The sequence below is a fragment of the Leptidea sinapis genome, chromosome 11 (assembly GCF_905404315.1).
Source record: "Leptidea sinapis chromosome 11, ilLepSina1.1, whole genome shotgun sequence".
NCBI classification, from domain to species: Eukaryota; Metazoa; Arthropoda; class Insecta; order Lepidoptera; family Pieridae; genus Leptidea; species Leptidea sinapis.
Genome location: NC_066275.1, coordinates 1,562,541 through 1,582,219, shown reverse-complemented (window position 1 = coordinate 1,582,219; position 19,679 = coordinate 1,562,541). Strand labels below are relative to the sequence as shown.

The window sequence follows — 19,679 nt, the reverse complement described above, 5'->3', positions numbered from 1 at the left end:
GTATTTATATAAATATATTAACCCGAAGAATGAATAGACTTTTTCGTAGTAGTCGGATTTGTTGAGTAAGTCGGTTAAAAAATGGTGGACCACTTAAAATAATTTATATGGCAAAACAACGTTGGCCGGGTCAGCTAGTATTGTTATATGTAAAAAAATAGGTGAAGGGTGGATTTGTTTGTCGTATGATGTATAGTCGATCGAGCATAACCTCACGTCTTGCTGATGTGATCAACTAACCGTCAATAAAGCGTCGCCCTATATTTTTTTTTATGAAATACGGTACGAGACGAGCAGGACATTCAACTGATGGTAATTGAATCGCCGTGCCCATTACAATGCAGTGCCGCTCAGGATCCTTGAAAAGGTTAAAAATTCTGGGCGGCACTATAATTGCGCTCGTCACCTAGAGACATAAAATGTTAAGTCTCATTTGCCTAGTAATTTCACTAGATTCAGACCGAAATACAGTAATGTTTACACATTACTGCTTCACGGCAGAAATAGTCGCTGTTGTGGTACCCATAATCTAGCCCGCATCCTGTGCAAAGGAGCCTTCCACTGTTAAATACTTACCTAGATCATTCTATAAGTTTCTGGATTCTTATTAATAATGCCACATATTATATTATTATTTATAATAGACGAAGCAGCTTCCGCTGATGCGTCTCTATCATTTGGGGAAGTACTTAAAATTTTCCAATCATTACATTTTTATTATTTTTATTTAAATAAATATTTGTCCAGTCTATTTTTGAGCTGGTTAACAGATCTAGACGTAGCGACATTCTTGGGCAATTAATTCCATATATGAACAATTCCGTTTGGTCAGAAAGTGTTTTTTTTTTATATGGAATAGGAGGACAAACGAGCGTACGGGTCACCTGGTGTTAAGTGATCACCTCCGCCCACATTCTCTTGCAACACCAGAGGAAACACAAGAGCGTTGCCGGCTTTTAAGGAAGTTGTACTCGCTTTTTTTTTAGGTACCCATGTCGTATCGTCCCGGAAACACCGCACAAGGAATCTCATTCCACAGCGTTGTAGTACGAAGAAGAAAGCTCCTTGAAAACCATGTTTTAATGGATTTGAAGATTCCAATTAATATTTTGTAGCTTGTAGCTTCATGTTCTCATGTCCCCTTAGTCTAGGATTGCTCCTTCTTGGAAACATGCTCTAAAAATTTTGGTCATTATAATAATTATTTTGTATTTTATATGTTTCAATTAGATCACCTCTTTCTCGCCTGGTTTTCATGGTGCGAAGGAGACTAACATCTTATCTCTCAAGGCGACGAGCGCAATTGCAGTGCCGCTCAGAATTTATAAGGCTTTTCTAGTATCAATTACCATCAGCTGAACGTCCTGCTCGTCTCGTCCCTCATTTTCATTACAAAAAAAATCTCTTGGCTTCAGGTCTTATACTCCCCGCGGGTGACGTTGATCTGATAGTCTCATTGGCAGTGACTTACACGAAGACTACACACTTGGACTTTATCCCGCGCACCGTTCTTCGGACCAAACTAAACAGCTGCTACGACGCTGAAAACCACAAACTCGATCTAAGCGAGTTTACTTTGAAGCCTGGTAACTATGCCCGTTTAATTATAGCATAAATAAATAAAAATAGTTTTAAGGCGTTAAGAAAGGTGCTTACTTTTTGTGAACGATATGCCCAAGCGATGACTTTAGCGGTGGTAATTTTTTTGTTTTATTTTTATTATGGTATAAGACAAACGAGCGTACGGATCACCTGGTGTTAAGTGATCACCGTCGCCCACATTCTCTTGCCACACCAAAGGAGATCACAGGAGAGTGCACTTTAGTCCAACTTGAGAGATAGGATAGTTTTAATTTCGATTTGGGCCCCATAATTGTGTTTCCAATATTTGTTTTGTATGGACATGTTTTCATGTTATTGACGCACGGTTTGACAGTTATGCTGTGAAACAATTTCATTATAACAACAGGAAAAAAAATTATTGATGTTATGAAAAATTATTGACAAATTCATACAACGTCTTGAAGGTCAGCTAGTATATATATAATGAAATGGTCTTTGTTTGAGGCTCTTTCACGCCTAAACCACTCATCGTATCGACATGAAACTACCACCATTCGATGCGAAATTCATTTTAGATGATTTATGGCTACTTATTTTTTTTATTGTATTTGTAATAAGATGAATAAAATTTAATTCATTTCCTTTTAAAATTTGCCCAGCGAAGCGGGCGGGTACGACTAGTTTGTCTAGTATGTGTATAGAACGTCATTATTTAAATTATATAAATTTTATATTGGATAATTTATACGTCTAGGTAGAGTCTCTTGCTGTTAGACAACCGATAAAACAGGCGAGGCTTAATACTTTAGTGTGCGTGACAAGCTACGTCTTACACTCGCGGTTAGTATGACTGTGGTAGTGCGCGTACTTTGCTCAAAACAGAGGTTAACTCTAAACTCAATTTATTTCGACGTTTTCACACCTGTCATAGTCTATATAAATGATCTAAGAATGTTTTGTTATCCATCATTGCGTCCGTTGATGCCCGCAATTATTTTCAGACATAAGTCATTTCATATATTTCCCGATGCATCGAACCGCAAATCAGGCTGATTTATTTAGTGTACCGCAGATCAACTGGGAAAACCTGAAAGAACTTGATCTGTCTCACAACAGGATAAGGTGAGTTTACTATTACAAGTATGGAGAAAATGCATTCAATTTGTACATAATTTTAATAGCGCATTTAATAATATTATTATAATTACTATTCGCAATTGCACTAGATAATGACAAACACCAGAGGAAACTATTTTTTTTTCTCTGAAACACTACCAGTAGGAGACTACTTTGCACAGGAAGCCGGCTAGATTATGGGTACCACAGCAGCGCCTATTTCTACCGTGAAGCAGTAATGCGTAAACATTACTGTGTTTCGGTCTGAAGGGCGCCTTAGCTAGTGAAATTATTGGGCAAATAGGACTAAACATAAGTCTCAAGGTGACGAGCGCAATTGTAAGTGCCGTTCAGAATTTTTGGTTTTTTTAAAAATCCTGAGTGGCACTGCATTGTAATGGGTAGGGCGTATCAGTTACCATCAGCTGAATATCCTGCTCGTCTCGACCCTTATTTTCATAAAAAAAAATACCAGTACAATAGGGAAAATCAGACAACGAGGCAAGTGGTCATCACATCGTCTTGCTTCCATCAATATTGATGCGTTTTGCAAAATTAAATTTCCCCCGCTTATTTTGTATATCTCCCTTAGATTAAGGATTGGTCTCCACTGCGCTCCAACTAGATACCGCAGGCGTAGTCGCAAAGTGCGGCAACTAATACTACGCCCAGTGGTCGTACTCGAGCCAGTCTCGAACAATGTTTGACGTTGACGTGCCACATGTTCTGGTAAACTTTGCTAATAATTGGACGTAATTCCAGGAAAAACGTTCCAAACCACAATCTTGTCGAAATTGAGTTAAGAACACAAAACTGGTCACGTGACTCATACTAACGGAATGACAAAAAATGGCAGCTTTAAATGACATCATGACTTAGTAGCCCAACCCACATGTATGGAATACACTAATATTTATTAAACTTTAAGCACGAATTCCTTAAAATGTGATGTTTGTGGCTAGGAACGTTTTTTAAGGAACTACGTCCAATTGAAACTAAAATGCCGGGTTGCGTAGTTAAACTGTAAAATGAATACTACTAGAATAACAAAGACACTGCGGCCACATATCATCAGTAAGTAAGTATTTTGTATTTTATTAATTTCAATGTGAAATTACACGAATACTATATAAGTTACAAATTTTAAAAGATGCCATCGAGTGTCAATATGCCATGCACACAAGCATCTTTACAAATAACTATTACACACTAGAATATAAAGTTGCTGTAATGAAAAAGCTATTCTTCTTAAAGAGTACGGTATCTAGTTGAAGCGCAGCGGAGACCAATCCTTAGTCTAAGTTTTAACAATTGAAAACTTAGAAAATTACTGTTTTGTTACTAGTTTAGTAGCAGTAAAATAACGGTATACTTGTGATGATGACGGTGCCCGTGTAATTGTTGCAAACGAAGCACTTCTTCTCAGGGTGACGGGCATATTGAGATTTTATCTGGATCGGATAAGAGTACGTTATTATGATGTCACTTGTTATTTTCACAGATTTGCTCGGCATTATTTCCAGAAAATTAATTTGAAGTAGGCGTTACTTAGGTTAATTCCAATAAAAACAAGCTTAATTATAATACCTTCAAGTGAACCGCAAGTTACCTTACCCTCCTGTGGGCCTACCATGAACTCATTATTGCGATTCAATTGACGACCTAATATGAACTGCTTTGCAACGCATATGGTCCGATTAAGAGAGACAGGCTTATACAACGACTGTACAGTGTCATCTCTTTTTCACACCGCGGTTCACAGACAAATTTCAGTTTAGGTACCTAAACAGAACTGCATCGGAATTGAATTGCTAATTGAAAGTTGATGTTAGGCCTTCTGCTTTTTGATAATTGATTGCTTTTATATTATTATATTATATATACAAACTTAAGATATTTTAATATTTATAGCAAAATAGAGGGATTTGATTTAGCCCGAACAACGCCTAACCTCAAACGTCTAAATCTATCCCACAACAAGATTGAAAGGGTCATCTCGCTCATCTCTTGCAAGGGCATTATGCTGAGATCACTGTCGCTGGAGGGAAACCCGCTTTGTTGGAATTATGTCGATGGAGATCATTACATCAAAGTTGTGAGGACTCTATTCCCAAGCTTAAGGGAACTGGTGAGTTTAGGAACTATTTCCGAGCTTTTTTAATACTTTTTTGAAGTGAATACTTTTATAGCCGCGATGAGCACTTTTTAGTAATGGAAAATCTTACGGGTTCGCGTCACCGAAATGCTTAGAGCAGTATATCTGTAGCTATACAGCTGACGTATTGTGCAACAATATAATAATAATAAAAGTGAAGCTTTATTTGATTCCATGCAAAAATTACAATTATTTCATCTTACTTCTAAGTTACTATCCCTGGTTTTGTATGGACCCCTTTTAGGTAAAAGCCTCCTCCAAAGAATTCCATTTAGTTTTGGTTTTTGCAGTTTCTATCCAACTTTGCCCCGCCACCGCCACTATTTCATCTGTCCACCTACCACAAGGCCTGCCTCTCTTTCTAATGCCTCGAGGTCCGGACCTGATTATTCTGTGTGTCCATCTGTCGTCAGTGTATCTGGCCACGTGCCCCGCCCACTTCCATTTTCTTTCGAGGGAGAAAGTAAGTGCATCGGTAATTTTAGTTTTACTTCGGATGCCTGCGATTCTCACTCTGTCTTTAATAACCTAGACAGCTTCTCTCTGTGTTTATCTTTTTTTGATAAGTGATATTGAATGGATTTTGTGAAAAGTTCAATAAAGATGCTGTGCATTGTTGAAATAAGAATATTAATTGTTATTTCAAATGAATTATATTTATACTAGCTGACCCAGCAAACGTTGTATTGCCGATATTAAAATCGCGATACAAAAGTAACTGTTGATCGTAGATGGGTGAAAATTTGAAGTTGTATGTATTTTTTAATGCTGACTCATAATCAAACAAATTTAAAAAAAAATGTCAAAAAAATTAAAAAAACACCACCCTTAATATTTAGGGGTATGAAAAATAGATGTTGGCCGATTCTCAGACCTACTCAATATGCTCACAAAATTTCATGAGAATCTGTCAAGCCGTTTCGGAGGAGTACGGGTACGAACATTGTGACACGAAAATTTTATATATAAGATTTTATCATGATCTTGTACATCTGCCCGTAATATATTTATATATAAAAAAACCATATAAACATGCATATAATTGTTGCTCGGAGTCAATAAATGTGAAAACCAGTTTGATTTTGATAATTTTAATTTAAACGTTATGAAATTTCAAATTTTAATACTAATAATTCTAAGGTTTTACTTCTATCGGCAGTTCTTTTGCCATTTTTAAATAATTTACTAACTGACAGCTACTGATCTGTGGAAGCGTTCCTCTTCAGCGGTGTTTGATGTAATCAAGAACTGTTATTTGCTCCTGTTCTTTCTCTGCTGTTTCAAGAATATATAGGCGATGGTGATCACTAACCATTAGTTGATCCGTACATACGCTTATCTTCATAATCCATAAAAAAAAAATTACTGAACATATCAAGATTTACTCATCATGTGTCACTCGGACCGTTGGCTTAGTTGGTCAGAGTTCTGGGGCGTAAACCGAGAAGTGCGGATTCTAGTACCGCATCGTCCGTAAATTTCGTTATACATTAAATTTGTGTTTGCTTTTAAATATAGCAAATTGTTTAAAATGATTCATGTTACATTTCACTCGTCTGTACGCACCTTAATTAGCCAATAATTGATGTCTCTTTGTCGAATTACTTCTTGTAGTTCAGAATTCGACAAAAATACGAAAAAAAAACATCATAACTCGAAAAGTGAAAAATCGCCGAACATAGGGGTTTGTTCGGTAAGGATAGGGTAAGAGAACTTTCGTACTACGTCCGATACGAACCCGATCCGTTCCCGTGAAATACGGTTCCGTGTAGTCGTAGAACTATTTCCAACGGTTGGCGAAAATAAATCGGATGACGGTAGCTGGATCTAGTGCGTAAACTACCATAGAAATAGTTCTACGACTACCTCAGATCGTGTTTTAACGGGTACGGATCGGATTCGGATCGGACGTAGTGCGAAAGCGCCCTAAGGATGTCCTCTATTTTTTTATTTATTTTTTTATTAGGAAAAGCAAACAACTACAACTTACAAAGTAGATACATAAAGAAATAACAATTAAGTCTAATAAAATTGTAGTCAGATACGCTATCCACATCTTACTATGAAAAACTTAGTGGTATTCAATGTTAGGTACAAAAATAAATGTTTATACAATACTAATTGAAACTAAAGAGAAATAAACAATGTTTTTAATATTATGGCTAGTTGGAGTAAATTAAATTTATAAAAATCAAACAATTAATAAACACAATAAGAAAAACAAAAGAAATAATTATCTACACAAATCTACACTAAATTATGACTATATATACAATGATATTAACCTAAAGTACTTATGATGTTTAGTAGGTATTTAAAAGAATGTATGTAAATAAATCAAATATTATCCAGTATTTTTTTTTTAATTTGGCACTTGAACTGGCTCTCGGATAAATGGAAAATGTCAACACTAATGAATTCTTTGTTGTAATTGTCAACTAATTGATGCAGAGGTGATCTTATTCCTGCATTAGTACGAAATTTACCTGTTGCAAAAAGTTTACGATTACACAGTCCCCGGATATGGGCTGTTCTAGGAATAACATAATTTAATTTGTTGGTCAATTCTGTACAATCAAATTTGCTATGTATAATGCCGTGCAGAAACATACATTGAAGAAGTTTGCGCCTTGATTGAAGGGATAGTAGTTTATACTTATCTATCAAATCTGCGTACGACATATTGTAATTGTCATAGCATCTGTAACTCATGGATCTTAAGAATTTACGTTGGACATTTTCTATCATTTCGTAATACTTTTTATAAAAAGGGTGCCAAATAGGAACGGCATATTCCAATTGGGAACGTACAAGGGATTTATATAAATGTAAAAAAGTATAGGGCTTCTTAAAGTCAATGGATGTTCTCATGATAAATCCATACATTTTGAAAGCAGTGTTAACAATTTTGTCAATATGAAGATTTAAGTGTAATTTATTATCCAAGATAACTCCTAGGTCCCTAACAGATAAAACTTTACTCAACGTAACATTAGAAAGAGAATAATTATAATTAATAATGCATTGTTTTTTTGAAAAGTTGATAGAATTACATTTATGTAGGCTTAATGTTAATTTATTCTTTCTGCAATAATCAGATAATCTATTTAGGTCCTGTTGGATTAACTCACAATCGTTGAGGTTTGTAATTGACTTGAATATTTTTAGATCATCAGCATATAGTAAAAATTTACAATTATCAAAACACTGCTTTATGTCATTAATATAAATAATAAACAGGAGAGGTCCAAGTATGGAGCCCTGAGGTACGCCAGAAGTGACATCTATACTTTCAGACCTAAATCCATTAATAACTACTTTTTGAGTTCTTGCAATATAAGAAGAAAACCAGCGTAACAAATTACCACGTATACCATTAAAAGCAATTTTACCTACCAAAATTTCATGGTCCACCTTGTCAAATGCCTTCATAAAATCAGTATAAATCACATCTGTTTGAACGTTATTGTCCATATTATCAAATAGAAGAGAAGTGAAATTAATTAGGTTGGTAATAGTAGATCGCTTTTTAACAAAACCATGTTGCTCCTCTAAAATTGTACTATGGACAACAGGATAAAGTTCATTATGAACAAGTCGTTCAAAAACCTTTGCTACTTCGCATAAAATAGAAACGGGACGATAGTTTTCCACTAAATGTTTAGAGCCGCTCTTATGAACTGGTACAATGTTTGCACGTTTCCATACTTCAGGGAAAACACCATATAGAATACATTTATTAAAAATCAGGTGTAAAGGTTTGCAAATGGCATTAGCCGTTCTAACAAGGAAAAATGCAGGCAGCCCATCAGGGCCAGTACCTTTTGATGAATCCAGGGTTTTTAATGCTACTCGAACCTTATTTTCGGTGAGGTGTACATAGTCTAAAGTTATATCATTCGCCGTTGATTCTGGCGGGGGCGACCATGTATTGAGTGAAAGAAAGGAAGGTTCATACACAGAGTGGAAAAAATCAGAAAACATTCGACAAATTCTGTAAGGTTCAATCGATTGAAGATTTTTGTAACGCATGTACGAAGGAATACTACATTTTGTTTTTTTATTTGATATAAATGACCAAAAATGTTTAATATTTTTTGTTATACTATCTTCAACTGACGATAAATATTTTGTGAAACATTTGTTACATTCTAATTTAAACCTAGATCTGAATAAAGAAAATTGTTCATAATCAGAAGCGTTTTTATACTTCTTCCACCTAACCCAAGCTTTTTTCTTGTTTTTAGCAATGTGAATTAACGATGATGAAAACCAAATAGGGTATCTAGTAGATTTTTGCTTTGTTAGAGGAGTGTATAATTTAATTATACCAAAAATTGAGTTATAAAAAATATCAACAGCTTCGTCTACATCGCTTGTACTGAGTATCGTAGGCCAGTCAAGATTGTCCAGGTCCTTGTTTATAAAGTCAAAATTGGCTTTATAAAAATTATACTTTAATAGTGGGCACCGCGGCATATGATAAGAAACAACCTTAAAAGCGATTGAAACACAAAATGGGGGGTGATGGTTATCTATGGGTAAAAGTGGAATAGTAGGTACAGTGATATCAACCTCTTTGTTAGATATTAATAAGTCTAATATTTTTCCTGTTCCGTTTCTAATACAATTATACTGCACTGCCCCAAGATATGACAAAAAGTTACTTAAGTGAGTACTTAGTGGGGATGTGCCCTTACAATCAAAGCCTTTAAGACTATCGATCTTGGACACCCATTCTATATTTGGCATGTTGTAGTCCCCAAAAAGCGAGAAACTTTCTATAGTTGTTTCTTCTAGAGTACTTATTAATAAATCGAAGTACGCAATATACGACTCTATTGACGTTTTCGGTGGTATGTAGACTGCGGTGATAATATGTCGGTTTGAACCGTTTGACTTGGGAAGAGAAATAGTTACATGTTCCATTCCTTGTAAAGAACTACTATGATAAATTAAATCTATAGGCATTGGTCGTAGACCCTTTAAGACAGCTATTAACACGCCTCCCCCATCCTTTTTATTCGTAGCACTTCGGTTGCGATCACAACGGTAAACATTGTAGCGCTGGTCTATGAACTCACTATTGTCAATACGACCACCACGTTTCTATTAATATAATTAAGTCATATTCGTGAGAAAGAATATTCATGTACAACGTATGTAATTTAGTGCGAATGCCCCTACAATTTTGATAGTAGCATGTAATGCTAGCCATCTTTATTATTATAAAGCCCATTGTACGTTACCAAAGCAATTTTTGCGATTTCAGTTATATAAACGTAGATAATAAAATGTAGAATAAATGAGATCCGAGTTTGAATTATACTCCCTACAATCCAAGCGCCATTCGTTATGTACGGACATACAACACAAGAGATTATTTTCGTATAAAAATATTTAACTAAACACCATAAAAGGAAACATGAACAGTGAAAATACTTAAATAGCACAATATAGCAAATTGATAAAACAAAGTAACATAAATTATTTGTTGACATTAAGTATCCTGCTACCACCAGCTTTAATCTTAGATATATCACTCTGTGATCGTATCGCAAAAGCCGCATGATTGTTAGATTCCCGCACAAGTATTGTTGCGTGTTTGATCCAGACATATTGATATTTTTCTTTCTTTGCAGTTTCCCGACAGATACGAAACAACTTTTTCTTTTCTAACGTCAAATGCTCGTTCATATAAATTGGTTTAGGCGTTCCAGATATGCCTATTTGATCCGATGTAATGTCTTTTCTTTTTCGGAATGCACTTAATATGTTGTCTCTTAGAATCCTAGAAGATACCTTCACAACAATGTTTTTAGGCCGGTTTACTTGTAGTAGAGCTTGTGGTACTCGATGTATAACAATAATATCTGAACATCCACTTGACTGAATTTGTAAACCTAATGTATTATATTCTAGGACGGTATACCAATAACATTGAAAGGTGACATGCCGACGGTGAAGCAGAACTACTGCCCAGAAGGCGCCCAACCCGTAGTAGAAAAATTCATAGACGTGTTTATTCCGCTACTCAATCTGCCAAGAGGAGAGCGCAGGAGTATACAGACCTTGTACCATGCAGACGCCATGTTAACTGTTACCTGTAGGAGTAAGTTGCGTGAGTATTATCACAGGGTCTTTGGGTTAATTGTGCTAAATGACGCATGGTTATAAATAATAACGTACTTCATTTACTCTCCTTTTCCATATGGCGTGTATCTTTACTGATTAGTAGCGATAAACGTGTAATTATAAGGCTCGTCTATACAGGCTGTCCCAAAGTTATGGGACATGAAGGGAAAGTACCTTAAATATCGTAGATATGGTATTTTACTGAAAGAAGACTTTATGTTATTATTAAAAGTTAGTAATTCTGCATTAAAAGATTTTCTAAAAATTACTTGTCTCGTCTGGGAATCGAACCGACTTAAATGTAAAACTTCAGTCTTAGCACAAACAAAAACCAATTTGTCGTATCAATGCTCATCGTCAAACTTCCCTTAAAGCCTCGCCTTGTATCGGACTTCTGACCTCGAAATCTCGAGCGATTGACTATTGCGCGATAATCTGGAAGGCAAATCCAAGTTGGCTTGGCGACATAAATAGAGGTCGGCATTACTTCAAGCCGGCAAGCATTTTATCATATAAAAGGGAATTATTAGTTATTGAAACAGAAATGGGATCTGAAACGACAATGCGATTTTATTTTAATAGTAAGGGTCTCCACTGGCCAAATGTCACTGCTCACAACACTAACGTGCAGGACCAGTTCTTTTAGGAGAAGCATATCGCCAATCTGAATTGTAATAGTTTTCTTTCGCAGGTTTCGGCCGAGACGCGAAGGCTCTTCGAAGTCTGTTCTGTATGAGTCGAGAGCTTAATGAAAAGGACAGAACGTACGTTCATGGGGTGGAAAAGATAGTCAGGCAGTTCAAGAGGTGGCCTGACTTCGTGCACGATGTCACCTCAATGCTCGTCGATGTTATGTACCATGATGTGAGTAGATCCACCTTAGATTCTGGCAGTATTCGTGTGAGTTTGCCCCGGTACGTATGCCACGTAATATATCTTGATATATATATAAATTCAGTGTCCTGATGTTTGTTTCCAGTGAACTCCTAAACTATTTAACGGATTTAAATGGGGATAACTTCATGGAGTGCAGTTTAGTCCAACTTGAGAGATAGGATAGTTTTTATTTCGATTTGGGACCCATAGTTGTTTTTATTTCTAATATTTGTTTTGTATGGACATTTTCTCTATTAGAGAAATTATTAACACGCGGTTTGACAGTTCTCCTCTGAAACAATTTCACTATAACAACAGGGAGCATACGAAATAATTCTTGATATTATGAAATATTATTGACAAATTCTTAAAAAAGTATTTTATTTCCTATGTACAGAACAACGTTTGTCGGCTCAGATACTATAAGTACTATAAAAAAATTAAATTGAATATTTTTTACAGAACACCTTCTGTGTGTTCTACAAACAAAACCGAATGCAAAAAAGTACTTTATATAGTGTTTGTCCGTTTGTATGATCGGACAAAACACATAAACTACTGAATGGATATAATTAAACTTTTGGATAAATATTATTATGAGGTTGAGACAACATTGTTCAGGCTACATATTGATATGCTAGATGCAATAATAGTACTGTTGCTGCGTTATAACTTCATCACGGACAACGTCGCGGGCAGCACCTAGTATGCTATACCAGGCAATCCCTATACTAGAAACCTCTAACAAAACTTGTGCCGTCTATGCTGAACTGGACATGAGAGATAATAATTGCAGAAATTAAAGCTATCGGACGACGAAGACCTGTGATTTTATGTAGTAGGCTTTTCAGCTCTCCATATGTAGCCCCTCCTTGCAGGAAGAATCCGGATTTTCGGAGGTCAGTCTCGAAGCTAGGTTTGTAATAGAAAGAAATGGAACCTAGTCAAAGTGTTTATTTACCAGGGAAAGTTTTGCACGAGAGATCGGGAATGAAAATATTTAAGACAAAGTGAGAGGATAATTAGTAATATGCTGTTAAGTCTCGCATGTCTAGCTGTTCATAGAGATTTTAGTGCCTACGCTTACTTACAGGAGTGAATGCTGAGTGTGGCAAAAGAAGATTAAATGCAGAATAAATGCGGTAGAAATAACAGTCTCGAAAGTGTAGTTAGTTTCAGAGTCTAATTAAGAATTAAAATTAGAAAAGATTATTTGAAAAGGGAATGTCCAAGTAGTATGGTCATCACATGGATGAAAGTATATGTTTAGAGAGAGTAGGTATGTCGGTCTGTACACAGCAAACGTGGAAATGTATTACTAGGTAGAACAAGCTGTCTTATAACGATATCTAAACATTAAACCTGGTCCTAAGTTAATGATTCTGGACAGTAAGAGACAAAACTGTATGATAGCTACAACTAGCTCAAAAAACGGGCGGCACCAGAGGAATCACGAGTACCCAAGTGGTATCGTCCTGGAAACACCGCACAAGGAAGCTCATTCCACAGATTTAATATACGTGGAAGAAAGTTCCTTGAAAACCGCTATGGAGGACCGCCAGACATCCAGATGGTGGGGATGATATTTAAATTTGTGGCGTGTCGTGCGAAGGTGGAATTCGACGGCAGGAATTAGGTCACACAGCTCTTTAGAAGACTCCGTGATAAATGCGGTAGAAGACACACAATGAAACGTCTCTACCCAACGACAGGTGATAGAGCGGAGAGCCGTTCACAGAGCACTGGATCCCTGACAAATTTATTTATTCGTCATAACAGGATAGGTACAATATATTCTTCCATTAACAAACATTATAACAGTTCTTATATTTATCTCGTTTGGCATGTATTTTATACCACGCGTAGCGGGCAGGGGTACTAACTTAACAAACTATAATTAGATATGTGATAGTATCTTTAACCTCAACTACCTTTATTATTTCGGTATTAACTTTTTTATTTTTAAATCGTAATCAAACATTAGGACTCAACGACAGTGATCCGTATGAGTGGCGTGCTAACTGTGACGTCATCGTCGCTAGCTGACGACGAGCATCTGCTGGCGTACTCCAGGACTGTGGTGCTCAAGGTCTATGGTGGACTGGAATACAAGATCCACAATGAGATGCTGTACTGGGACGAGCCCACTGCTGAATGTGTTGCTCAAGCGTTCCACAAAACTGTAAGTTCTACATTCAATGTTTACCTACCCGCAATTTTCTCACTAGGTGGTCAAAAAGCGAGTTTTTACGATTACGGTGAGCATGGGCGGCGGTGATCACTTACCATCAGGCGACCAGTATGTTTAAACTCCTCTTCCATAAAAAAGAAAGATGAGAGTTTGCATGAAATGGTTGATGGAAGAAACAAGAGGTCTAAAGGGCATTTATTATATAAAAAATTATTTCTTTCAAGTCAATTAAAGCAATGCCAATTATACCTACCACCTAGACTTACTGCCCTATCACTTACGCTCTAGTATGGACGTTCTTGCTCGTCTTGTCACTACTTATATCATGTATATTGAAGTCATCTCGAAAAATCATTTATTAGTTATTCATTAAAATTCGGGAAGCTCCGTAAAATCTTCTCGTCCCAAATACCAGTGTATAAAGACGAAGGTTTCAACCTGTTGACAGTGATGACTTGTACGCAGACGTGGTCGCTAATTATGGGCCTTATGAGAAAGCTCATGGTCGCTCAGAGGGTAATGGAGAGGGCTATGCTCTGAGTTTTCCTGCGAGATTAAATCAGAAATGAGAAGATCGACCGACATAGCCCAAATTATTGCGAAACCGAAGTGGCAGTGGGCAGGGCACATAGTTGGGCGAACATATGGTGGTTGGGGCAGTAAAGTCCTCGAATGGCGACCACGTACCGGAAGACGCAGTGTTGGTAGACCCCCACAAGATGGACTGACGAACTGGTCAAGAGGGCCGGGATACGTTTGATGAGGGCAGCGCAGTACCGATCCCTTTGTCCAGCAGTGGATGTCTTGCGGATGATGTGATTAAAATGCGCAATAATTTTTGCAATACAAACATAGGATTTTATTACATGTTGAAAGTCAAAATCCACCACCCATTCGAAAATATATGCCTGAATAGAAGAACGAGCGCAAGAAACTCGATAATTTCAATAAAATTTTGCTACAATAAAATTTATTGTTTAAATGGCCAACATAATATGCTGAGTTTATACACTGCTTTGCACCTATGTTAACGTGCAAAATTATACTTTTTTTAGGTAATACAACCTCAATACTCGACAGATATACTATTTGAAATATCTTTGCAATTATAATCATATCATTGGTGTCTGAGCTCATTAACGGCCATTTTCAATAACATATCTATCCTTAGTTTAACTTACTAGAGGTAGACAAATCTATCCTTATTTTAACTTACTAGAGGTAGACAAATCTATCCTTATACACTTACTTACATATCAATAACCTATCGACATAAAGCATTGGACTATAACTATGGGTAGATAAGATCTTGTCATTAAATAGTGATAGCAATGTATCTGTAACTAGAGATATGTTACTGAAAACGGCCATTAGTAAATTAGCAAGCTTACTGCTTAGGCATATTGTTTAAAAAGGAAAAAGTTCTGGCATAGCATCAAAAATAAACACTTGATACAAATAAAATCAATTTAAATACTAAAATACCTTTATTCATACAAAGATTTGCAGAAACAATTTTAGTGAGATGGGTACTAGTGCTAACATTCCAGTAATAGATCATAAAATGAATTTTACTGAATACACTAAAAGGCATGGAAATATTGAATAATTCTTACAAATTCAATATAACTAGGTCAAACGAGTTATTAGCAAATGACCTACATATAAATCAACACTAAGAATACAGAATATGATAAAATTATTATTCTTAATTAATATGCTAAATAGTGTCCATTGACTCCTCGATGACTGGTTCTGTCTCCATTTCCATCTCATCACCACCTGCATACTTTAACCTTAATTTCTCATAATGTTGTTTTTCTTTAGCTGATACTGAAGGCTTACATTTACTAAGAGCTGCTCTGAAATCCTCGAATGTCACAAATATCTCCCCTTCCAGAGTCCCATTTGATATATGAGTTGTAAAGGCATTTGTTGCTGAAGCTCGTACCAAGCCAGATAAGTCGGCACCTGTGTATCCGGCTGTTAACTCAGCAATGACATTTAGATCAACATTTGGCCCAAGCTGGGGCTGTGTTCCATTCTTAGTTAGTTTCTGTAAGATATCATATCTGTCGTCCTGAGCTGGCATTCCCACATACATGATTCTATCTAGTCGACCTGGTCTTAAAACTGCTGGATCAATGATATCTGGACGATTCGAAGCTGCTAATACAAACACTCCTTCGCGGCTCTCAATGCCATCCATTTCAGTCAACAGTTGATTAACCACTCGCGCAGCACCATTGTTATCATGGGAACTACGCCGGGGACAAAGTGCATCAAACTCATCAAAGAATATAACACAAGGTGCTGAATTTCTTGCCCTTCTGAAACAAGTTCGTACAGCCCTTTCACTCTCACCCACATACATGTTTAATAATTCTGGACCCTTCACTGAAATGAAATTTACACCTGCTTCATTTGCAACAGCTTTGGCCAAGAGAGTTTTACCACAGCCAGGTGGACCACAGAGTAAAACACCACTTGGGGCAGCTAATCCTAATTTTTTCATCTGATCTGGATACTTGACAGGTGCTAAAACAGCCAGCTGTAAATCTTTTCTCACTTGACTTAATGAACCCACATCATCCCATGTAACATCTGGTACTGTCACAATACCTTCTCTTACAGCACAAGGCTTTGTTGTTTTAAGGGCTTGTAAAAAGTCATCTTGACGTATAGCCAAACCCTTCAACTGTTCTGATGAATATGGCATAGTATCCTCGAGTAACTCTATTACTTCACCGATTGGATCAAAAATGCTTTCTGTTTCTGGGGCTATAGTATCGCAATCTTCTACAGATATTTTCTCTGTGGATGGTGCTTCAACGGAGACAACCGGATCATCAATTAGTGGTGTTTGAGTTTCAATTACCTCACCAGCAACATCTTCTGTCCCTTTGTCTTTAGTTGCTTCACATTCTTTATCCCCATTTGGGATCTTCTCTTTCTCTATCACATCAATATCATTATTTAGCTTAATACTCTCAATGGCTTGTTGTGTCTGCTGTTTTTCCTGATTACGTAGCTCTCGAAATATCCTTTTCACAGCATATGTGCTAGCTTTATTTACTAAAGCCTGTAAGTCTGCTCCAACAAAACCTGGAGTGATTTGAGCTAATACATTTATATCTACATCATCATATAAAGAAAGCTTTTGACAGAGTATAGAGATAATTTCCTTTCTTGCTTTCAAAGATGGAATGCCTAATGTTATTTCTTGTTCAAGACGACCAGCTCTTCGTAATGCTGGGTCGAGTGTATCAGGGTTATTTGTAGCTGCTAAAACTAATACTGATATATTTTCATTATTAAGACTGTCTAAGCTTGCTAATAATTGGGCAACCATTCGTCTTTCCATATCTTTTTGGGCATGTATTCTGTTGCCACAAACTGCATCTATTTCATCTATGAACAGAACACAAGGCGCATGCAATACTGCATTATCAAACAGTTCCCTAATCCTTTCCTCAGATTCACCTGATACCCCTCCAACTAGCTCGGTCCCGCTTATACCTATAAGTGGTAACCGTAACTTGCCAGCAATAGCATGGGCCAATAATGTTTTACCTGTTCCTGGTGGGCCATGCAGAAGGGCACCTCTTGGGCTCTTAATTCCCAATTTATTATACACTTCGGGATGCTTCATATGCAATACCAAATCACATATCTGTGTAATTATTTCAGAAACCCCACCGATATCATCAAAACTCACATTTACTTTTTTAACAGTGCCAACTTCAACTTTTTTCTTTGATGGGCCATTCTTATTCATTTCTGGTTTTCGTTTTTTTTCTGTGACATGTTGACTTTGAATATTTTTTTGAATGCTCTCAGGATTTGTACTTTTTATGGTAATGTGAGGGGTAATAGTTATTTGGTCATTAATTTTAGGAAGTTTTGGCGCCGCACTGCCTTCTTCGTCACTACTTATGATGTCAATAGGTTCACCAGATTTGTCTGTGGGCCGCCGAGATGCCGCAGACCTTTTTTTATCTTGCAAGTTATACATTGTAAGCAAACGATCATTCATGGCGCTGTTGTTTTCGTCTAATAACTCTAGGTCTGACTCTTCTTCAGAACCCTCCGAAGTCGACGCCCCTTCGAGCCCATAACTCTTTAATACCACTTTGTAAGCACTCTCAACCATTTGACAAAAAGCGTTATCACTTCTGTTGTTGTATTCTCGATAGCGCTCTTTGAGGGAACGCGACATTTGACTAACATCGACGAACGTTTTATCTACATTTTCAGCGAGGTAGTTTTTTACACGCGAGACAATAAGTGGATCACTCATAGTCCTTTGCCTCGTCTGATGTTTCTTCATTTTTATAAACTTATATATTTGATAGATTTTATTTAAAAAACTCTTACAGCCACGCCGTGTTCGATACAATAGTCACTCTTTGATTTGACAATTATTGATGAATTGACATATGACATACGAATTATTAGATGCAAAATGACAATTGTTTCATTTTTTTTTTTTTTTTGATTTTATGGCCTGGTAACAAGACTTTTAAGCCGTGTGTTTTTTCGGTCACTTTCGCTTTGAGAGCGCTTCACGAATAATTGTTTCATTTGTCAAAACACAGATTAAGTATGAGAATATATTGCGAATGCTCAATTACAAACACAGCAACAAGTCTAACATAGTACAAATTCAAATATTTTTATTCAAAGTAGAATGTAAAATCACTTATTGAACGTCAAAAAGTAAGACTAAGAAGAACGGGCGCAAAAACTCAGCGGTTTTTTTTTTATAAAATTTTGTACTAATATAATAATATTAGTAGCGCGCATTTAATACATACTAGGAGTGCAATAGAAAGAGACGACATGCGGCGATCATCTTCAATTAAAATCCATATGCAGTGATTTTTATTCCAGTAAGGTAGTGCTAGCCACTACAATACCGACATAATATCCATAAATAAAAAAGTGTGAAGATAAGAAACAGAGAAACATGCTGTTGCGTTAAATTAATGTAGCTCTTGTTCCGAGAGCCCTCTGACTGTCTTCATACAAAATTCACATAAACCTGCCGATACATTTTAACGTGAAAAAGACAAACAAACATATGATCACATTTTGTAATATTAACATTAAATGTATTGACTACAGGAAAAAAGTCTTTATTTGCTTGTGTAACTAGAAATAATGCAATATAAACATTTTTTTTAATACGAAATTTAAATTATAAGACCTTTTTTTAAACTTATGTACATGCTATGGTATTGGGTATATGTTTTAGTAAGCCCTATACATATTACATTTAAACTATATGCAGTATTCAACAATCATTTCAAACTAAACAATAAGATCTTAAACCTCATGATGACACCCGTAAAATTATTATTTCATTTATGGCTGGCTAACTTTGAAATGCAATTAACAACAGATGGAGGGTAAGAAAAGAAAACTTCTTTGCAGAGATGCCATGCTGACCATATTCAAAAGTTATCCTACTTATTTACAAAAGACTAATATATAGCTCTCGTTACCCTGTTGAAAATAAGCGCCACCCCTCGTTTCTGTCTAAGTAGCATTTTTGTATATTTTCTTTATTACAGTTTAGTTACTATTTCACTGGAAAATCTCAACAAAATTGGTTCAGTCGTTTCAGAGATTACCGGTAAT

General features: G+C 36.3%; 2 protein-coding genes across 4 annotated transcripts in view; one reads left to right on the top strand and one right to left on the bottom strand.

The window, feature by feature from the left end:
* The window catches only part of LOC126966805 (nuclear RNA export factor 2), a 49,805-nt gene that overhangs the window by 27,175 nt on the left and 2,951 nt on the right, over nt 1-19,679 (top strand). For all 3 annotated transcript variants that reach the window (XM_050811062.1, XM_050811060.1, XM_050811061.1), the window contains exons 13-18: nt 1,416-1,586; nt 2,565-2,685; nt 4,591-4,807; nt 10,757-10,955; nt 11,661-11,833; nt 13,830-14,027. In XM_050811062.1, the coding sequence (XP_050667019.1) occupies nt 1,416-1,586; nt 2,565-2,685; nt 4,591-4,807; nt 10,757-10,955; nt 11,661-11,833; nt 13,830-14,027 (1,079 nt within the window). The remainder of the gene's footprint in view (nt 1-1,415; nt 1,587-2,564; nt 2,686-4,590; nt 4,808-10,756; nt 10,956-11,660; nt 11,834-13,829; nt 14,028-19,679) is intronic.
* Nucleotides 15,505-18,447, bottom strand: LOC126966807 (nuclear valosin-containing protein-like). The gene has a single exon (XM_050811065.1). The coding sequence runs from the start codon at nt 18,364-18,366 to the stop codon at nt 15,757-15,759; it is 2,610 nt and encodes an 869-aa protein (XP_050667022.1). The 5' UTR covers nt 18,367-18,447; the 3' UTR covers nt 15,505-15,756.